The sequence below is a fragment of the Danio rerio genome, chromosome 4 (assembly GCF_052040795.2).
Source record: "Danio rerio strain M-AB ecotype USA chromosome 4, GRCz13ab, whole genome shotgun sequence".
NCBI lineage: Eukaryota > Metazoa > Chordata > Actinopteri > Cypriniformes > Danionidae > Danio > Danio rerio.
In genome coordinates, this window is record NC_141024.2 from 49950561 (window position 1) to 49971308 (window position 20748).

Here is a 20748-nt window from a genome sequence, read left to right on the forward strand (position 1 = left end):
TCATATAAAGAGAAGTTATTTCTGTTCGTAGTTTTATTCATTTTAAACAGGTTATTTGTATTGCTTTTTAATTTTTTACTGGGTAAAGTGTCCAAACGCAGAGAAAACCTATATATAATAAGTCATGACTAAGAGTAAGTGGCAAAAAAAGGTTAAAAAAAAAGACTTTTATTTGAGCGTGGCTTGTGACGCCATAAGCCTGCGCCGCTCTCGTGCCGTGATTCAACTGGAGAAAGGTTTGTTTTAAAGCGTTTACACTTATATAAACCAATTGATTAAAGTTTCAGTTTTTTTCATTCAGTGCTAAATTATGTACCTGCTGTTGACAATATTATTTTAACCCTTTATTCTACGTATTACTATTTAACTCACAGTAATGAGGTCTATTGTTTAAATAAAGATAAGATAAACCTTTTGTTCCCGAGAGGAAATTTGTCTTGGGCAAAAAAGTGCTATAAGCAGACAATAATATAAATAAAACAAACAAAACAATTAAGAACATACATGAAGAAAGTTTAAGTGAAGTAACAGTAAAGTGTGCAATAAGTGTTTTAATGAAGGTTTAATTTATTAAATAGCATAATTCCATTCTAAGTATACATCACCATATAAAAGAAATGGAGATAGAGGTAAAGTTGGTTTTATATTCGCACATTCGTTCATTAAGAAGTCTATATTGTTTACCACGTTACTTTAAATATTCGATCAGATTTATTAGCATGCAAGTGTGACTTCTAAACAACATTAGCACTGTTTATTTGACTGTGAACAATGTTGTACTTTAATAGTCATTGGCTGCTTATATGATTTCGCTATTTAGAGTTTGCAAAAATTACTTTTTATGAAATTATATTATTAAGGGGAAAGTCAGAATGTGCGAATATAAAACCAACCTACCTCTATGAAATGGAGTACTAGTTTTAATCAGCTCATTTGTGGCTATTGTTTCTTGCTCGGACTTACTCTTTTATCTCATTTCTTTTTGGTAATGACTCTCATATAAAGAAACTGTTGAAGCAAGTGTTGAAGGGAAGTTATTTTGTTTCTGTTCATTGTTTTATTTATTTTAAACAGGACATTTTTATTGTTTTGTTCATTTTAAACAGGATAAAGTGTCCAAACACAGAGAAAAACTCCTGCTGAAGCGACTGATCTCCAAACTGTTATAAAGATGGCGTTTATTAAAGAGGAGAGTGAAGATGTGAAGATTGAAGAAACATTCACAGTCAAACAGGAAGATCTCCAGGAACAAACAGGTTGATTTTCATTCTCAAAGACCAACTCAGTCATTTGATCCTCATTCAGATATATTTTAATAATAAGAATACTAAATTAAATTTATCCAGCCCTGATTGTGCTGCCTAGTTCTCCTAAATGCACATAAGCACTCATTGAAAGACAGGAATGAGTTTGTTTCATCACTTGTTCTCATGTTTTTTTGTCATTATTTTATGTATTATTAGTCTCCCATTTTCTCTACCTTCTTAAGGTTATTGCTTTTCTTGTTCCTCTACTGTTTATAAAGTGTCCTTGAGCACCGGCACTTTATAAAATACATAAAAACAATAAATTTAAAAAGTTTAACTGAGCTGGGGATGTTTGACCTACAGTATTCTCATAAAGGATATCTGCTATTACAGTGATAGTGTTTGCTTAATACTTTCCATTTGCATATGTCACAATAATCACAATTCCAACTTCTTTATGGGTTTAAACTTGTTTCTAGTAGTTGTTACTAGTTCTCACAGATAGTATCTAGAATTACATCATTATTATAATTACTAATTACCAGGGCTAATTACTGGGTCTTAAAATGTGTTAAATTCCAAATTTCCTTGCAATAACATGTTTAAACGTGCTCCATGTATTTACTGCTGAGGACATCGACCTGGACAGATTGTTGTGTATAGATTTACTGGGTAAAGTAAAGATTGCTTGTTATTACACACAATTTAAAATCTTTTGCTAAGAAGTATCTATTTTTTTAATTATTATTGTATAATTAAATTAATTAAATTATAATATATTTTTGATCGGTCAATTAAAAATCTTTTCCATCTGGGCCAATTGAAAAATTCCTTAGCCTTTAGTCCTTTATGAGTCCAAAATTTCAGTCATAATGGTCCTAAAGTGTTAAATTTAACTTGCTCCAAAATACTTTAAAAGTTTCTCAAAAAAATATTTTGTGTTCAAAGGGGAAAAAGTTTTTTGTTTTTTACCCAGACATAAAAAAAAAAATATATATATATATATATATATATATATATATATATATATATATATATATATATATATATATATATATATATATGTATTTTAGAGCAGTAATCACAGTACAGTGAAAGTGTGATATTTTTATTCAAGGTGTAGTGGCAATTTTCTTTAAAGAGGCGCTCTCTGTGGTCAAGAAACAAAGTCTTACTCGGAATGTCTTTTTAAAGTTTTATTCTTTGCAAAGAAGGTCACAGTCATACAGCAACAACAGTTTCTGCAGAGTGAGACACTGAAGTCAAGTGTGTTCACCCTTTTATCTGGTTTTTACTGCTTACAAGGTCAAACCCTAATACAGCCCATTCTGACGACAGTTTCTACAAAATGAGACACTGAAGCAAAGTATGTTCACTGTTCTATCTAGTTTGTACTGCTTGCAAGGTCAAATCCTAATAAGGCCCATTCTGTACGTGCATCAGGTGCTCCGCTGTTTCTGCTGTAAGTTTCCACTACACATGTTTATCTAAAATGAATTTCCATTACAAAGGTTATCAAACCAGCTTAATCTTATACTGGCTTATGCCTAATGCTGCTTGATGTTGCAAAGTCATACATTCATTAATTTGTTTTTTCGGCTTAGTCCCTTTATTATTCTGGGGTCGCCACAGCGGAATGAACTGCCAACTTATCCAACATATTATCCCATCTCTGTGAAGCATCCATACACACTTATTCACTCTCAAACACTACAGATAATTTAGCTTTACCCAATTAATCTGCTTTAGACTGTGGGGAAAACTGGTGCACCCGGAGGAAACCCACGCGATCGCGGGGAGAACATGCAAACTCCCCACAGAAACGCCAACTGACCCATCCAAGGCTCGAACCAGCAATCTTCTTGCTGTGAGGCAACAGCATTATCTAATGCGCCACCGTGTTGCCTGTTGCAAAGCCATATTTCTAATTTTCTTGTTTTTCTTGTTTGTAGAGCAAGTAGCCGTTTATTATTTCTGGTCTTTAACACAGTTAACTCCCTTCCTAGACCATAATTGGAATGCTGAATCCATAAGAGAGGGAGGGAATAACGGATTTAACAAAATGGGAGCAGAAGGCAATATTTGTTTATTATTAATGTGAAGTCTGAATTGTGACCATATTCTAAGTCAGTGGTTCCCAACCTGGGGTCCGAGGATAAGTGTTGAGGTAGAAAAGGGCATAAAAATGATCCACTATTATATAGGGCTTTGCAATTAATCAAAAATCCGATTTCGATTTCAAACGATTATAAAAAAAGCATTAATCGAGATAAATGATTATTGCATCATATACCGCCACTTTCCAGTTGTACAAGTGTTGCTCTTAAAAGCGCGAAAGAGCGCGTACTTATGTGTGTGTGCAGCACGCACACGCAGTCAGAAGCATGCGGCCGCTCAGCTTTCGCTCTCATTCACACACTGAGAGGAGCAGAGGAGCGCAGACATCTAGTCATCTTAACGTGAGCGCTTTAATGGTCAAATAGGCGTCAAAACGCGGTGTTTAGTGATTATTTATATCAACCCTCATTTGTGTAATAAACAAACGAGTTGAGGATTAAAAGACGTGAAAGAGAAACTATTAAAGAGACAGCGCGCTATAATCCTGCTGCCGCCTGTTTTTATGATTATTAATCAAACAACGAGAAAACCCTCGCTGCTCTTGACTGAAGGACTGCTGTAGCTAAAGTGTTTTTCTTACAGTGAAGATGCTTAAAGCACAGTTTGTTTCATATTTTTATTCTATTGTATTTATTTCTCTTTCCTTTGCAGGGTGGAAAATAACTGTATGTATACACTTGAAGTCAGAATTATTAGCCCTCTTGAATATTAGCAACCCTATTCCTCCCCAATTTCTGTTTCATGGAAATATTTTATTAACTTATTTCTGAACATAATAGTTTTGATTTCTCATTTCTAATTACTGATTTCTTTTATCTTTGCTATGATTACAGCACATAATATTTGACTAGATATTTTTCAAAATACAAGCATTCAGAATATTTAAACCTGTCTTTATTCTAGCTAAAATAAAACAAATAGAAGAAAAAATATTTTAGGAAATACTGTTAAAATTCCTTGCTCTGTTAAACATAATTTGGGAAATATTTATATAAAAAAAAAATCTCAGGAGCCCTAATAATTTTGACTTCAACTGATAATCGTTTTGAATAATCGTGATCACAATTATGACCAAAATAATCGTGATTATGATTTTTCCCAAAAGCGAGCAGCCCTACTATTATACAGTTTATGTATTTTTAAGTACAAAAAAAAAATCTAAACACATGCTTAAAATTCCAACATAATAGTAAAACTAATTAAAATAAATAACTTTAAATAATTATTTAAATTTTGCTCACTCACGCAATGTGCTTGTCAACGTGTTGTAAAGGCAAAATCAAAACAAAAATGGCAGAGAAATGTAAATGCAGGGATTCTTCAGAGGTGAAGAAAAAGATATACATATATATACATAGTATATACATACATATACACAGTACATATGTGTGTGCGTGCGTGTGTATTTATATGGTGGGGGGCTCCAATGTTTGTATATGTTCATGTGGGGGGGCCCCAAAGAAAAAGGTTGGGAACCACTGTTCTAAGTGATCCATTAATAACAAAAAATTAATAATAAAAGGTTATTCGTAAAATATTGTTTACTCCCTAGAATCGGGGCACAAAGTAGTGAGCGTAAAGACACTCAATTAGACGTGTGCTGTTCCATCAGTAACCAAAGTGGCCTCATCATGACAGATGTTGGATAACCAGAATATAATAGTATAGGAATTTGGCATTGCCAATCCACCCTCTTCCTCTTTTCTTTTCAAGAAGTCTTTTCTTATGCAAGGATTTTCTAATCCCAGAGAAATGTAGAAATACAATTATTCAACTCCTTTAAAAATGACTTGAGAATAAAATTAGGCACGGTCTGAAATTGAAACCGAAATCTTTGTAATATTGTCATTGTAATGGAATTGATCATCCTAGTCAAAAGAAAAAGGAAGGGTTAACCACGGCGTCATTTCTCGTTCGGCTTTGTCAAGACGACGACAAGGTTTGTTTGAGCTCGGGTCATCCATGGCTCGTTATTATATGCATATAGTATATCCATGTAATTTCTCAGCTGTGTATTAGAACATGGCGGATCCTTTTCTTACATTCTGTCTAGCTCCACGAGCTTGTGACATATCTCTGTAACCAATCAGCGTTCGGCTGCGCATGTAGCTCCACCTTTTGGTACCCTTTCTTGTTTTTGGTACCCTTTCCAAAGGGTGCCAAAGAAGTGGTACGGTACGGTTTGGTTCGGTATGCTTATTGACAGTGGAAACAACCAACCATACCACACAGTGGAAACGGGCCATAAACTGACCGGATGATAAGATTCACATTTAAGTGGATCCTTATCCTTTTTAAAAAGTAGTGTTATAACAGCCGATGTCATGGAGGGGGTGAGTGATTCCGAGACAAGAACTTCAGCAAATACCTTGCACAACAAGGGTGTTAGCTTGGCAGTAAACTTCTAATAAAACTCAGACGGTAAGCCATCAGGGCCTGGGGCCTCATGTACGAAGACTTGCGTGGAAATCTTACTATAACATTGCGTACGCACAAAGCTGTAAATGTGCGTACGCAGAAAAAATTTCAGATGTATGAAACACTGCGTACGCCGAATCTCACGCATATTCTTTTGTACATCTGAATGAACGTGAAACTGAGCGCAACATGCACGAGCGCAAAACCCCTCCCTGCCTCCTCCCCCGCATGAATATGCTAATGACTATGCTAATGGCAAAACCCAACGAAAAAGCAAAGGCAAAAGCAAGCAAGAAGAGAAACTTTGAACAGAATGTGAATTGGTGGTGCTCCTATCGGAGGTAGACAGGAGAAAAGCGGTGTTATTTGCAAGTTTGTTCTCCGGAATTAACAACAAAAGAAAAAAATAGAGTGGGAGAGTTTAGCTGATGCAGTTAACACAGTTGGGTCTGAACATCGCACTGAGTGCATTAAAAAAAGAAATAGTGTGGTTTATATCTGTAAAATGTTGCAGCCCTCGCAACAGTCTCAGTGGCGCGCTCCTAAGACGCATGTCATCATGTCTTGACACGTTCGAGCATGAACTCAGCTCGAATCCAGCGTCTGATGAACTCTTTCTTCTTTTTCCCCCGCTACATATCAGATTTTGCCTACTATTTATCACAAGAAAGACAAGTAGGAATCATCAATAAGTTTGTGCATCATATTTTATTTGCACATTTATTGAATGGAAATGTTTCTGATTCACGCATGCAAATTCATCTTCAGATGGTGCCTTTATAGCAATGTGCGTGCAGTAGATAGCTCAGATTAAATTGGGAAAACAGGCGACCGCTGCAAATTGTGCTATAATGTTTAGCTGCTCAACTGTATGGTATGGAAATCTTATTTACTTGCTAGATCGATGAAACTGTCTCATACAGCTGCCATTGCAAGGCTCAGTCACTTTGTAGAGTGCAATTTAACACAACTGCCTCTAGGAGTCGCCAATGGAAATAAAACAGACACGCACAAAAAATGTGCGTACGCCTGCCAGAAAATCTGAATCACAGAGGGATGGTTATTCTAAATAATTTAAAAGCTCTCAATACGTTCAAACTTTTCCTCCTCCACGGCACTGTTAACGTGTGGTCTTCCCCAAGGCTCAATTCTAGCACCTTCACTATTCTCTCTTTACATGCTCCCTCTAGGTTCTATTTTCAGAAAACATGGCCTGCATTTTTATTTTTATGCAGACGATACACAACTCTATATGTCACTCAAAAAGGAAAATGAGTCCTCTGTTGTGAACTCCCTTTCACTATGCTTGGAGGAGGTAAAAGCTTGGCTTTCTGAGAACTTTTTATTTCTTAATGTGGAGAAAACAGAAGTGATTTTATTTGGGCCCAATGATTTGTCTGACTGTAAACGCCCCAGGCTGGGTAACTTGGAGGAGTTCAGATCACCCCAGGTACGTAACCTAGGCATAACATTAGACCAGAACTTAAAATTTGATAAACATATCTCAAATGTGGTGGGAAATAGTGTCTACCAACTCCTTTCAAAAATGAAATCCTCTCTTCCTTCACACTCTAGAAATTGCCATACACGCACTTATAACTTCCCGGTTGGACTATTGCAACTCGCTCTATTTTGGGCTGCCTAAGTCTCAGATTGCTCGCCTACAGTTAGTGTAAAACGCAGCAGCTAGATTCCAAACAAAAAGCCCAAAATATGCACACATCACTCCTATTCTGAGGTCTCTACATTGGCTACCGGTGACACAAAGAATCGAATTTAAAATCCTTTTCTTGGTGTATAAAGCCCTACATGTTCTAGGCCCTCATTATTTATCCCAACTGATTGTTAATTACACTCCTCCAAGACACTTGCGTTCCGCTGATCAGTTTTTATTAAAAGTTCCAAAGGCCCACATACACTTATAAACACAAAACAACACAATATTGAAACCTTGCATGTAAACTTGCACACACTTCCAGCTACTCCCACTCTTAACTAGCTGACATTTGTGGGACCTCACATATAAAACAAAACAATTTGAACAGCTCTTGATGTTTCACTACAAAGCTACCCCATTATTGACTAAATATACTTGAGAACTAGGAATAACAACAAACATGCTATAGTGGTCATTTAAAACATAACCGCAGAGTGACATTAACAGTTGTATTGTCTTTGACAGCTCAGTGTACTGTCGTTATTTTCTTCAATTTTATGGCTTTTTCAAAATATCATATTTCGGAAAAGTAGTGTCATTTAATCACGAAGACTAGTGGCGGTTCCTTGTCGTCCACTGGTTTGCTGCTGAGAGTGCTGTGTGCCCAGTCAAAAAGTGGAGTCTTCTCGAGATTCACGGTGTCTTTCAAGAGGCCAGCTACAAATTCCGTCATGTGGATAAACGCTTATTTTCCAGTATAGGTTAGGTTTAATTTAGGATAAGAGCAATATTAAACAAACTTTCAGGTTTTACGTGAGGACCTCAACAGTTTGCGTCTTTACATGGCGCCGCTCCAACCAGAAGTCCAAAACAAACAATATAACAATAATCACAATGAAACACAAAACCCTCAGCACTTATAACTCAAATGAAAGCAAAGAAAAAAATGCAAATGATTTTTGAATATGGGGAAAAATAATAATGATGATAATATAAGTACAGGGAGAAAACAAAACGAGAAATAAAAAGAGAATGTGGGCCAAAAACTTTTGCTTCTTATCTACGGAGTGGGGGGGTGAAGGGAAATGAGAGGGGAATGGTGAATGTGGAGGTGTGGATGTGAAGGTTTAGGGCGTCGACGAACCCAGCCAGTGAGTAGCAGTCAAGGGTGGCTAACAGGAAACTCTGACACTGTCGACTGCCGGATGAAGGCTTTCGGCAGCTGACTCCATGCCAGCGAGATAAATCGATAAGTTGATTTTGTTCAGGACACACTGCACTGAAGTTTTTGATGATGCACTCATTCACAGACGTCACGAACACTTCAGTAACAAGACAGCGGTTTTTGCTCTGTTGCTTCAATACATACCTTTGCTTTTTGTTTCTCACAGCTGTTCGTTAAGTTTACACTGCTTGTCTCGATCTGGTTTCTCTACTCGTTTCCCCGCACTGCAACAGTTCAGTCAACATCTCTTTCTTATGTCACATAATGCTGCCCTCTTCAACTCTCCTCTTTCTTTACATTCTTACCCATTTCCTTTTTGACTGTCATCACAGAAAACCCCAACAATTATAAATGCATGATTATATGCTGTCATGGCTTTGCAGTCAAAAATTTTTGTTATAATAGAGGCCAATGGAGAAAAAAAACTGCCATGAATATAACGTAAAGGGAGTAAATTTGTCCAGAGTGTATTGGGTTTTTTTTTTTCAAAATCATTTTCCCAGAATATGTCAAAATAAGATGTCCTCAAATATCAGTCTATTTGCTGAAACTCAGAGAAAGTTTTGGCCAAATAAAGCCTCAAAATCACCCCAGAATTAATGAAAAATGACCCAACAGCACACAAGGGGGGAAAGCACTACATAAAGATTAATTGAATTGGATCTGCTTAAATGTGTACACGTTAATGGACCAAACACAATATGATCTGATTTATTTTACATTTAATGTGCATCAAAATTACAGTGTGTATAGCCAATGTTTCCAGTGTCTTTTCACTTTTCAGCTTTTGATGAGTTTTTAAGACTTAATGAAAACTAATGTTTTATTTATTTATTTCAGACTTAATTGAAGAGAATAAGGGGAGTAAAGAGGAGAAACATCATGTCAAAATTGAGGAAAAAACTAATTTACAGACTGATGATATTTTGAAAAGGAGAGACAAGAATCATTTCATGTGCTCTCAGTGTGGGAAGAGTTTTGGAAGAAAAAGCAAACTTAAGATTCACATGAGGATCCACACTGGAGAAAAACCATTCACATGCACTCAGTGTGGGAAGAGTTTCAACCAATCATCAAACTTTAATCAACACATGAGGATCCACACTGGAGAGAATCCATTCACATGTACTCAGTGTGGGAAGAGTTTTAACTTCTCATCACACCTTAATAAACACATGAGGAGCCACACTGGGGAGAAACCATTCACATGCACTCAGTGTGGGAAGGGTTTCAGCCAATCATCAAACCTTAATCAGCACATGAGGATCCACACTGGAGAGAAACCATTCACATGTACTCAGTGTGGGAGGAGTTTTAACTGCTCATCACACCTTAATAAACACTTGCGGATCCACACTGGAGAGAAACCATTCACATGCACTCAGTGTGGCAATACTTTCATTCAAGCATCATCCCTTAATCTACACATGAGGATCCACACAGGAAAGAAACCACCACTTAGGCCGCGGTTACACTTGAATTTTCTCCCCATAGACTTCCATTCATACACACTTGAATGCGTCAAACCGGAAACGTTAGTGCATCAAGTTTCATAGTTCACTGCCTTGCAAAGTTCAAGCTTGATGAACTCTGACCTGCAAAACCACATCACATGACTATGTTAGACAAATCGAAGATCAAAACATGACCTCTCTGGGCAGAAACGTAAAATATGGACTAATTGCTCACTTTTTTAATGTCTAATCATCTTGGTTAATCCCGTCCCTTTTCGCAGCTCTGTACAACTGAATTTTGCATGCTCAAACTCTAGTGTGACCGCAGCTTCAGTGTGGGATGAGTTTCAGTAACTCATCAGACCTTAATAAACGTATGAAGACCCACACTGGAGAGAAACCATTCAGATGCACTCAGTGTGGGAAGTTTTAACCAATCAGCAAACCTTAATGAACACATGAAGATCCACACTGGTGTAAAAGAGTATTTGTGCTTTGAGTGTGAGAAGACTTTTAATACAGCTCCAAAATTGAAACTGCACCAGCCAATCCACACTGGAGAGACCGTACAAGTGTTCACACTGTGACAAGGTTTAATCAGTAAACACATCTGAAAACACAAAAGATGATTCACACAGGAGAGAAACCGTACAGATCTGATCAGTGTCTACAGAGTTTCGCTAATTGGACGCAGCTTTAGAAACACATGGACAAAAAGTTGCACACATGACATGAATGCAGCAAAACATTTTCTCTTTTCACAGGATGTTTCATGTTTGAATGATGTTTGAAAAGGCTGAGTGACGGTTAACTGTTTTCCAACACTCCTACACTGCAGTAGGTGGGGTTGCAAATGTGTTGCGTTTAACGTAAATGATGATGGTGGCTGAAAGAAGAACAGTTTCATAAACATCTGGCAAACAGCACTTCTGCGGCTTGAAATTTCTTTGCAAGTGATTTTTACATGTGCGGATACATCAGTACTCTACTCTCTAGTGTGTTCATGTAGCTAGTGTTGTTTTGGATTATGTTCTCTGTCTGACTCCTTGAATGAGAAATCCAGATTGGAGTATTTGGTAAATCCTGATTGGATGCCTGCATTACTCATCAATGGGTATATAAAAGTTGTTGTGCTAGCTACCCCAGGACACTGTGGCTACTCGGGAGTCCTCATGTTAAGACCTGCCATCTCATTAACTCTTTATCCTCATGATTTTGTTTTGCGTTACTTATATCATGTAGTTAAAGTGTTGTTGTGATTTATACCCTAAGTTTTTTTGTTTCATTATTAATTATCCCTAGACATTTGTTGGTTACTTTGATTGATTGTTCTATGAGTTTCTTTGAGTTTATTTTTTATTAAATAATTTGCATTCAGGTTATTTTGTTGGTTCATCTCTCTTTTATGTTGTTACTCAAACAAGCGGGTCATAACACTTTGTAAAATGTTTCTAGTTGTATTCGAGACCTTGTCCTTTCAGCCATGACCATAGGTGTGAGTTGGAATCTTGATTGAGCTGTAAATTGAAAACATTGCCTTCGTCTCAGCTCCTTCACCCCAACAATCACATCAACTGCATTATTGCTGCCACTGCACTGATCCATCTTTTAATATCACATTCCATTCCTCATGAAAAAAAAAACGCAGATACTCCATTCGGGGTAAGGACTCTCCTACGAACTGGAGATGGCCACCTTTTTCAGTCAAGCACCATGGGTTCAGTCTTACAGATGCTGTTTCTTTCCCTGCCATGTCACACTCAGCAGAAATAACCGTCAGATCTGTGCATCTCTGCATGATGGAGCTGTGTTAGCAATGTCCTCTTTGGAGGACAACTGATCATCTAGAATCACCCTAAGATTTCTTACTGAACTACATGGGGTAATGGTGTATGATCCCAGCTGGATTGCGAAATTGTATTGAATGTGTGGAGTTGCAGGGAAGATGAAGTTTTTTTAGGATGCTGTAATCTTTCCTGCATGGTCTGCTGTTCAAATCTGCACACGACCACTTCCTGTCCCTTCTTAATCACCTCCTGACAAAAAACTACAAACCCCAAGATCCAACAGCTACATACCCTGCCCCTCTACCTCTGCTATCCCCGCTGTAAATCCTCCTCCTTTCTTTTCAAAACCCTCCTCTCTGTCTTGCAATAACTTTAATATAGCAAGATGCTTTTGCCATCTTTGCAATTACTTTTTACATGTTTGGGTAAAAAAAAATATTTTCTTTTGAGAAAGCGTAGCGATGCCTTAACAACCACCTAGCAACACCTTAGCGACCACGTTGGAACACCTTAGCAACCGTCTAGCAACACCTTAGCGGTTGCTAAGGTGTTGCTAGGCAGTTACTAAGGGGGTTGCTAAGGTGTTGATAGACGCTTGCTAAGGTGTTCCTAGGTGGCTGCTAAGGTGTTGCTAGGTGGTTGCTAAGGTGTTGCTAGGCGGTTGCTAAGGTGTTGTTTGAACTGTTCAAGGAAGTACCTAACCAGGTTATCAGCATAGTCACAGTAATGAGCACAGGTGGTTGGGGAAAGCATCAGATAGATACTAACCGACAGTGATTGGAAGTTGTTGTAAAGTGGTGTTGGAAGAATATCCTTCAGTACTACTGAACCAGTGTACAGAAGAAACTGCCTAAACTCAGTTGCTTTCCAGCGATCCAGTTCAGAGAGTGATTGTGGCTTTCGTGCAAATTCAGAGGGTATGTATTTTGACATTCCTAAAAGACTCTCTGAGATGTTACTTATATGGAAGCTCTGTCTGTTTTTTAGGTTGCCCTTGGTCCAAAAATTGATCATCTTCCTTGTCACACCGAGGCAAACATCATGCATATAATCCAGCATGAATTGTGTGACCATTCCCAAACTTAATGTATTGAGTATAGAGTGACCTCTGTGGTGGTTGTCATCATGCATTTCTGTAAAGGACTCATCTGTCCTGAGTGGGGCATGTGTTTCTGGGAATGTCATTTTCCGTTCCATATAAGATCCTTCCTGCGTGCAACGATCGCAACCACTATAACCTCCATGCCCCTTTGTTTGTTTTATGAATGATCGTGCAGGAGCATTACAGATAAAGCAGTCCAGGGAAAGATGAAACAGCCTTTCAGCCACAGTGAAACCTTGTCCTAGTGCGGAAACCTCCTCTGCAAAATCTTGGAGATATTGGTTAGGATTGCGAGGTTTGCTGTTTCCACAGAAGACACCAATGACATACGGGTCCCTTTCAAAATAAATTTTTCCTAAAATTGGCCAAATTTGCTTCTGTGAGCTTTTGAATAATGGCAGTCCATCTATATTGACCTGCATCTTAGTTTTGTCAGTTTGTAACATCAGGGCATTTCTGTTTTGGAGCAAGTGTTCCAATATTCCAAAATGGACATACTCCCCCACCATCCCTTTTTTTGACTTTACGTGTGTGTGAAATTTTCATCAAAGTTCTCACACATTTAGGAAGTAAGGGGATGTGTTTGTTTAGAATTTTAAGTAGGCTGTCAGCGGCATTTTGTGTCACACCACACTCTACAACCCACTAACGCAGCTCATCTGGCAAGTCATCAAAGGAGCCTCTGTCTTGTGTGTCACTAAAATCTAAATCTTCTTCCTCGCTGAAATTCCTGAGGTAATCTGTAAATCTGTCATCATCATCATCAGTGACATCATCAATGTGTCTTCAAAGGTCAGTGTTGGTGTTTGTGTTGTTTGAAATTTGAGATGTTATCACAGTTCATTTCTTCATCTTGTCCTGTTTCAGAATTTGCCAGAAGATATTCATTGAGACCAGCCACTTGGTTGTTGATGTCAAGTGTTTGTGTAGTATGGAGATTATGAAGTATATTCTGGACACGCCTCCATTTGGTAACTGAACTCACACCTCTAAATTTTTCCATGTTTCTACAAGAATTAAAGCACAAAAATTTACATAAAATGATTTTTTAAATAACATTTTAAATAAATGTTAATGTAGAGCACCAGTCTGGTCACATTACCATGATAATATTTTCGAAAGAAGATTCTTATGCTCATCGAGCCTGCATTAATTTAGTGCATTAACATTAATATAATAACATATTTTTCTATTTGACATTTTTATTTACTATAATTACATATTATATACAATTTTTTTTTTGCTTTTTTTGTACTATATATATATATATATATATATTTTTTTTTTTTTTGTCAAAACTTTCCATAAATGTATTGCTCAGTCTGCATTAAATGTCTTGTCAATTCAAAAATACAAGTTGCCAACTAGTACAGCTTAACATTTTATGTTGCCTTAACTAAAAGCAGCAAGAACAATAATGTTTTTACAGTGTAGATAAGAAATTGTTCAAAGACTTTGACTAATTTAGCTGCCACATTAAATTATTATCTGATTAATTATGTGAAGTCTGTCTAATTTGCCTATTTGATAACTAGTCTACTTTTGGACTTTATGTGTTCTCACTATAAAAGCTAGAATTAGATTTTATGTTTTTTTGACGCACAGCGGCTATGAACCAATTAAAGTTTTACTCACCAGTGTCCAGTCGCGGAGACAGCGATGTAGACGCTAAAACTTTAGTTAAACTACAAAACAACGATGCAAACTACTCAAACACTAGTAAATAGTTAACTTAATGATTATTAGACAAACACTTGATCAGCAAAAATCTTAACGTTATATATGCAACCTACACTAAGTAAACTACAAACCTTAACCCATCAAACTGTACACTAAAACTACAAATACTAACAATACATGAACAATATAAATACTACACAGTATACTTTAACCTAAAACCGAAATAACTAACTTTATCTACACTATATTTATCTAAAAAACGCAAATTCAATAGGACCAGGTCTATTTCCACCACTGTCTGCAATCAACAAACGTTAATGTCGTTTTTTCCGTTATAAGTACCGCTGACAAGAAGCATTACGTTTAATTCAAATATTTCCCCCTCTCGGTCAAGATCTGAATCGCATAACCACATAAGTATCACAGCATCACATAATCAGTTCAAACAACTGGTTATCTTCTGCAAATTAGAGAAAAGGTGTGTGAGTGTGTGTTTGTTATCTTCTGCAAATTAGGGAAATAGTGTGTGAGTGTGTGTGTGTGTTTATCTATACAGATACACAGCTGTCAAGTCAAAATTCCTCCTGTAAAGAACAAAGGAATCTTCACAGTAATTCTTATAAATTTCCCGGATTCCATATCCGGGACCAGGCCATATCCTGAGCTGCTGCTGCGCTGATGGTCGTGGGGAGTGGAGAACATGAGTCTGATTCCAGCGACGTTCCAGGGACAGACGAGTCTTCGCTGAGGCCATCTTCCAGCCTAAACCACGGCGAATGAAGCTCTGCACAAGACTTTTGGCCAGCGGAGAAATTAAAATGGCCGTGCCCAACTGAGTCTGGTTCTCTCAAGGTTTTTTTTCTTCACTCCCATCAGGTGAAGTTTTTTTTCCCTCTCCGCTGTCGCCACTGCCTCGCATGGTTCAGGATTGGTAGAGCTACGCATCGATGAATTGACTCTTCAGTGTTTGAACTCTCAGTAGTGATTAAATCACACTGAACTGAGCTAAACTGAACTGAACTGAACTTAAACACTAAAACCTGAACCACACTGTTCCAGTTACTATGACCATTTATGTGAAGCTGCTTTGACACAATCTACATTGTAAAAGCGCTATACAAATAAAGCTGAATTGAATTGAATTAAAAAAATATTTCTTGTAAAAGTCAGTTTTTATAGTATTCCTTTATTTTAGTTTGGCTTAAATAAAAGCAATTAAACTATTTTAAGTTCAATAATATTAGCCTCCTTAAGAATATATTTTATTGTTCACAAAACAAAGTTATCCAGTAACTTTCCTAGTTAACCTGCTTAATCCTTAAAATTGCACTTTAAGCTGAATGCTGGAATCTTGCAAAATAACTAGTAAAATATTATGTACAGTCATCATGACAGAGACATAAAAAAAATTTCCTTTTTTTGAAAAATGAATATGATTTTTTTTCAGAGCTTGTTCATCCAGAATAATTTTTTAATTAAAGTTAACCTATACACTCTCAGGATATATTATAAGTGTTATTCAGCAACCCAAAAAGCAGTGGTGCCCTAAGAAAAATTTCTTAGTGGTGGCCAGAAAAAGCCACACCGAATCTTTGGGTGGAACACAAAAAATAATGAATTCAGTGTAACATTATATTTTTGTTTCTGGTAAATGAAATAATGCGTTTTTAATTTATTTAATTAATTAATCTTGAAATATTCCAATTTATTCCTTGAGGTAATTCAGCAAGTACATGTGCGAACCAAAATATATATATATATATATATATATATATATATATATATCAATATTTAGTTTATTTTGTCTTCATGTTTTTGGTTATTGAATTCATGTAGAAAATTGTGTGCCTGGTTTAAAAATGTTCTTGTTCATGACATCATGAATGGTGAATGTGTGTTTTTACAGGTCAGTTGATAGCAACTTTGTCTAGTGCCTGGAGTGCCAGAAGCCACAGACCACTCTCTGTACACCTGACCAGGCTGTGCATGAAGGCCAGCACACCAGCAGAGAGAGCAAAGGAGCTTTCAACAAGATGCCAATGCATGGAAAACTGCACTTTAGGATCTCGATGCCAGTTTGCATTCCGTCAAATAAGGTATGTGCAACTAATGGACAAAAATTTTCTTTGTGCAATCATCCATATTTGTGTTTAATTGGTCCTGGGGTATGGTTCTTGCGTATGGTGTGACTGGTCTTGAGTTTCAAATTCCAGTCAAGGCCACTCTCATTAACATGAAATCACAACCTTTCTGCAGCTATTTTCTAGTTTGCATTTCATCATCATCCACCTAACATGAGACTATTAGTTGAAAGCCACCGGGTACTTGAAGTCAAGATCTCCATAACCAGAGCTTAGCTAAACCTTTTATGTTTGTAACGTAATTGGATAATTCAAGCAAGATTGGATGAATCTTAATTGAAGTGTGCAGCAAGTCTGAGAATTTGAAGCTAACTATTGTCCTCAGATCATCACACCTAAGCTTTGAGTAGACAAGTCAGGATTTTTTCACACAACTTAAAAGTAACCCAACAAACACAACTTGAACCCACATTCCCCAGCTTTGACTGTAGTAACTCAGAGAACAGCACTTTAGGATCCCTATTGCATTCAGACGATCTGGTGTGTGCAACTAATGACAAATCAGCTTCTCTGAAGAGTTTTCCATTATAATGTCTTTTTGACCTAAGAGTATGAACCTAGCTTTTTGAAGGTCACACTGGATTGTGCTGCACAGCCAACTTCAAAAAACTGCATCAAAGACAACCCAGGTGGGACTTGAACCCACAATCCCCAGCTTCGAAGGCTGGTGCCTTAAACATTAGGCCACTGGGCCGTTTTTTACTGCCTGTGAACTGTAATATGCATCCAGGGAGTTGCGTAACAAAAACAACATGAACAAAAAGTAGATTGGACCGGTTTCACAGAATTTTTTTTCTGGCACTGCCAAGCACTTCTACATGGCTTATTGGTCTTGGGGTATGATTCTCACTTAGGGTGCAAGAGGTCCTGGGTTTAAATCCTAGACGAGATCTATGTCTGTCACAGAAAAAAGCAGTGGTGCTGTGCTGTGCTGTGCTGTCTAGGGTGTTTATGTGTTAATTGTAGCACCTTCAGCTGTGTTTTCAGTTAATGAACATGTAGTGGATTTCTGATCTAAATCAGTCTAACTTTTACAATTATACAGGCACAAAAGAAGCATCCTATCAGATTTCTTTGAAGGAGTTATTTTAGAATTTTCATCATATTTTGCAACCATTCCTATAGGATTATTTTATAGTACAATACAGGAAAATCCTTTAGGATAATTTCTACAATATTTTAATTGGATCCAATTTATATCTTAATTAAGATATGCTTTTCTAATGTCTCTCTCAGCCTATTATACAATAGTTTTGAATGTTTAATGCAGTTTGCTTAAGCTCACCTTCATGTACTTGAGTGTACAGTTTTAGTGCACAAATTCCAAAACTAACATGTCTATACCAAAAACATATACAATGTCGCTAGACCAAACTGTGGGCTGGCCCACTCGAAACAGAAGTTCACTGAGGGCCCATAGCAAGTCCACACAAAGTGTAGTGTATATAGCCACAATGGGCAAGTATAGGTATACTATCTGGGTCAGAAGTATGTCCTATGAGCATGCTCTGTGGGCATTTAGTAATTAACAAGTTAGGTCCCACTAATACTAAGTTGAGTCCAGGCACAAAATGTGCCTATAAGGTCCCAGTAAAGCCCTTTTATGCAGGGCCATTGTGGCTTTAACACAAAACAAAACTAGTTCACTTCTACTATGTAGCAAAATAGCACAATATCACTTCAAATGCATAGTTACATATTTTGAAAGCATAAAGTAAAATCAGTAATAAATGAAGCATCTAAAAATATAAAGACAACATGGACTATTTTTCAAAGGTTTGGGACAAAACTGCTTTAGTTTATAAAAACGCAGATATAAAAGTAACCTTGTAAATAATTATTCCTTTTTAATATGTTAGCTTTTCCATTTGAATATGTTAAAATATAATTTATTCCAATGATGTTAAAGCTGCATTTGAGGCATTTGTGTCCTAAATAAAATAATTTGAGACAAAACAACAAAACATATAAAAATATACTTAGTTAGAAGAAAAACAAAGTAAGATTTTCATGTGTGTATTTTCTCTACCATTTGTACCTTAAAGGGTCACGAAACTCCAAAACATATTTTTTGAGCTGTTGACAGTCATATATGTGTCCCACACTTCTAAAAACACTATTAGGACACAAATATTTCACTAAAAAGTGTAAATTGATTGTTTTTGCGTTATTTCAAGCAAATTTGTACTTCCGGTTTGAAACAAATTTTTGAAGCTGCGTCTCAACCATGAGATAATAGCGTGTATTCCAGTGTGCAGACTGGATGTCTGTGCCAGAGTGTGTCTTATTACATCTTACAGTGTGGCTCGAAGGACATCTTTTGCATTCAGAGCTGCTTTCGTGAAGAGATCATCGGCAACACTGCTCGAAGTTTACCATGGAGGTGAAAAGGAAGCTCCCTGACAAGGAATTGAACCCAGGCCACAGCGGTAAGAGCACTAAGTCGTAACCACAAGACCACCAGGGAAGGCCTGGCTAAAGGTTGCCCTCTAGCCTAGCTGTGGGCCTCCACCCAGGTGTGCTGCAGCTGCTCTGACAAAAATAACTCTAACGTTTGCAACCTCCTCCTGGAGAAGAGAAAGTCTCAGAGCCTGGTTCACAGTTCTTCTATGGAGGGACTCTGTGTAAAAGCATCCTATCGACACCACAACTTGCCATGACAACAAAGCACAGCATGCGTTGAAGGAACTCCATGTTTACCGGTCCATGTCCTCTTTCCAAACAGCATGCTAATGAGCACTCCTTGAACAGTGTGTGCCAGTGGCGCAATGGATAACGTGTCTGACTGATCAGAAGATTCTAGATTCGACTTTTGGCTGGCTCGATCAGGATTTATTGCATTGCTCTCAGTCAGTGCACTGCAGTTGCAGTTTGCCCCTGCCAGAGTTGTTTGGTTCTACTTTGGAGTGGATCAAGTTTCTGGGGCTGCCAGCACAGAGCCTGTGGGGTGCTCCCCTGGGTTCAAAGTCTGCCCCAACCGCTCTCATATCTTGGTCCCGTACATCCCTCAGGACTTCCAGAAGAAACCAGTACAGCCACTCTCCTGGGAAGACGGCAGTGACAGCTTGTAAACCAAAATGTTTGCTGTGAGGCTAAGGCGTTCTACTGCAGCACAGATACGCATTCGAAAAGCATACAATATTCAAAAACAAAGTGCCAACCTAAAACAAGATTGCAGTCAAAATGACCACCTCAGACAAGTGTGAGCAATGTTTCAGTCTCTGTTATACGTCGGCAAATATGCCACACAGTGCAGACGCTCATACTACTGAAAAGGAAGTTACCTGACTGAGAAAGGTATAAATAGAAATCGGAGCCTGCTCCAAACGACCTGGTCAGCCCCAAGTGGGCTGTAAAAACCTCCTGGAGTTTTCATTCATTTAATGTCTGGTACAAGACACTGCGTCCAACCAGTTATGTTTGAATGTCAAACCTACCCCAATCCTTAAACCAACCTCACAGTTTCCTGCTGTGTTTTATCAACCTCCCAACCTACCCCAACTCTTAACCCAACCTCACAGTAACAAACCTCCATGTGGGTTTCATTGATTCAATGTCTCGTACATGGCACAGAATACAACCTATCGCAGTTTATTAAAATCACACCTACCCCAGCCCTAGGCCCAACCACACGGTAACCTGCTGTGTTTTATTCAATTTTACTCCTACCCCAACCCTAAACACAACCTCAGAGTAAGCAGTTTATATATTTTTTTATTTTTATGAATGTCTACTACAGCTACATCAATCGCAAACCCAGCCTACGTGCGGTATAAGTGCCTACCACTTAGAGGTCATCCAGCCGACTTGCAGTGTAATCTCCTCCACTTGTAGGTCTCTGAGCTGCAGCAACACCTAAGGGCTCTGTCACACAGACACAAAAGAAACCATTGCTTTTGACCTACTCTTGGAGAGGAGA

The 20748-nt window shown here is 37.7% G+C and overlaps 2 protein-coding genes and 1 non-coding gene across 4 annotated transcripts in view; 1 reads left to right on the plus strand and 2 right to left on the minus strand.

The window, feature by feature from the left end:
- LOC137490965 (protein NLRC3) overlaps nt 1-20748 on the minus strand; it is a 766684-nt gene that overhangs the window by 674365 nt on the left and 71571 nt on the right. The window lies entirely within an intron of this gene.
- LOC148682134 (uncharacterized) lies at nt 186-15839 on the plus strand. 2 transcript variants are annotated; one of them, XM_088650738.1, is made up of 3 exons: nt 186-236; nt 1075-1256; nt 9506-15839. In XM_088650738.1, the coding sequence occupies exons 2-3, from the start codon at nt 1172-1174 to the stop codon at nt 10219-10221; spliced, it is 801 nt and encodes a 266-aa protein (XP_088506864.1). In that variant the 5' UTR covers nt 186-236; nt 1075-1171; the 3' UTR covers nt 10222-15839. The 2 variants fall into 2 exon arrangements, with proteins under 2 accessions (XP_088506864.1, XP_088506863.1); XM_088650737.1 differs by having other exon boundaries at nt 1107-1256.
- Nucleotides 17451-17523, minus strand: trnar-ucg (transfer RNA arginine (anticodon UCG)). The gene has a single exon. It is a non-coding gene; the product is annotated as a tRNA-Arg (tRNA).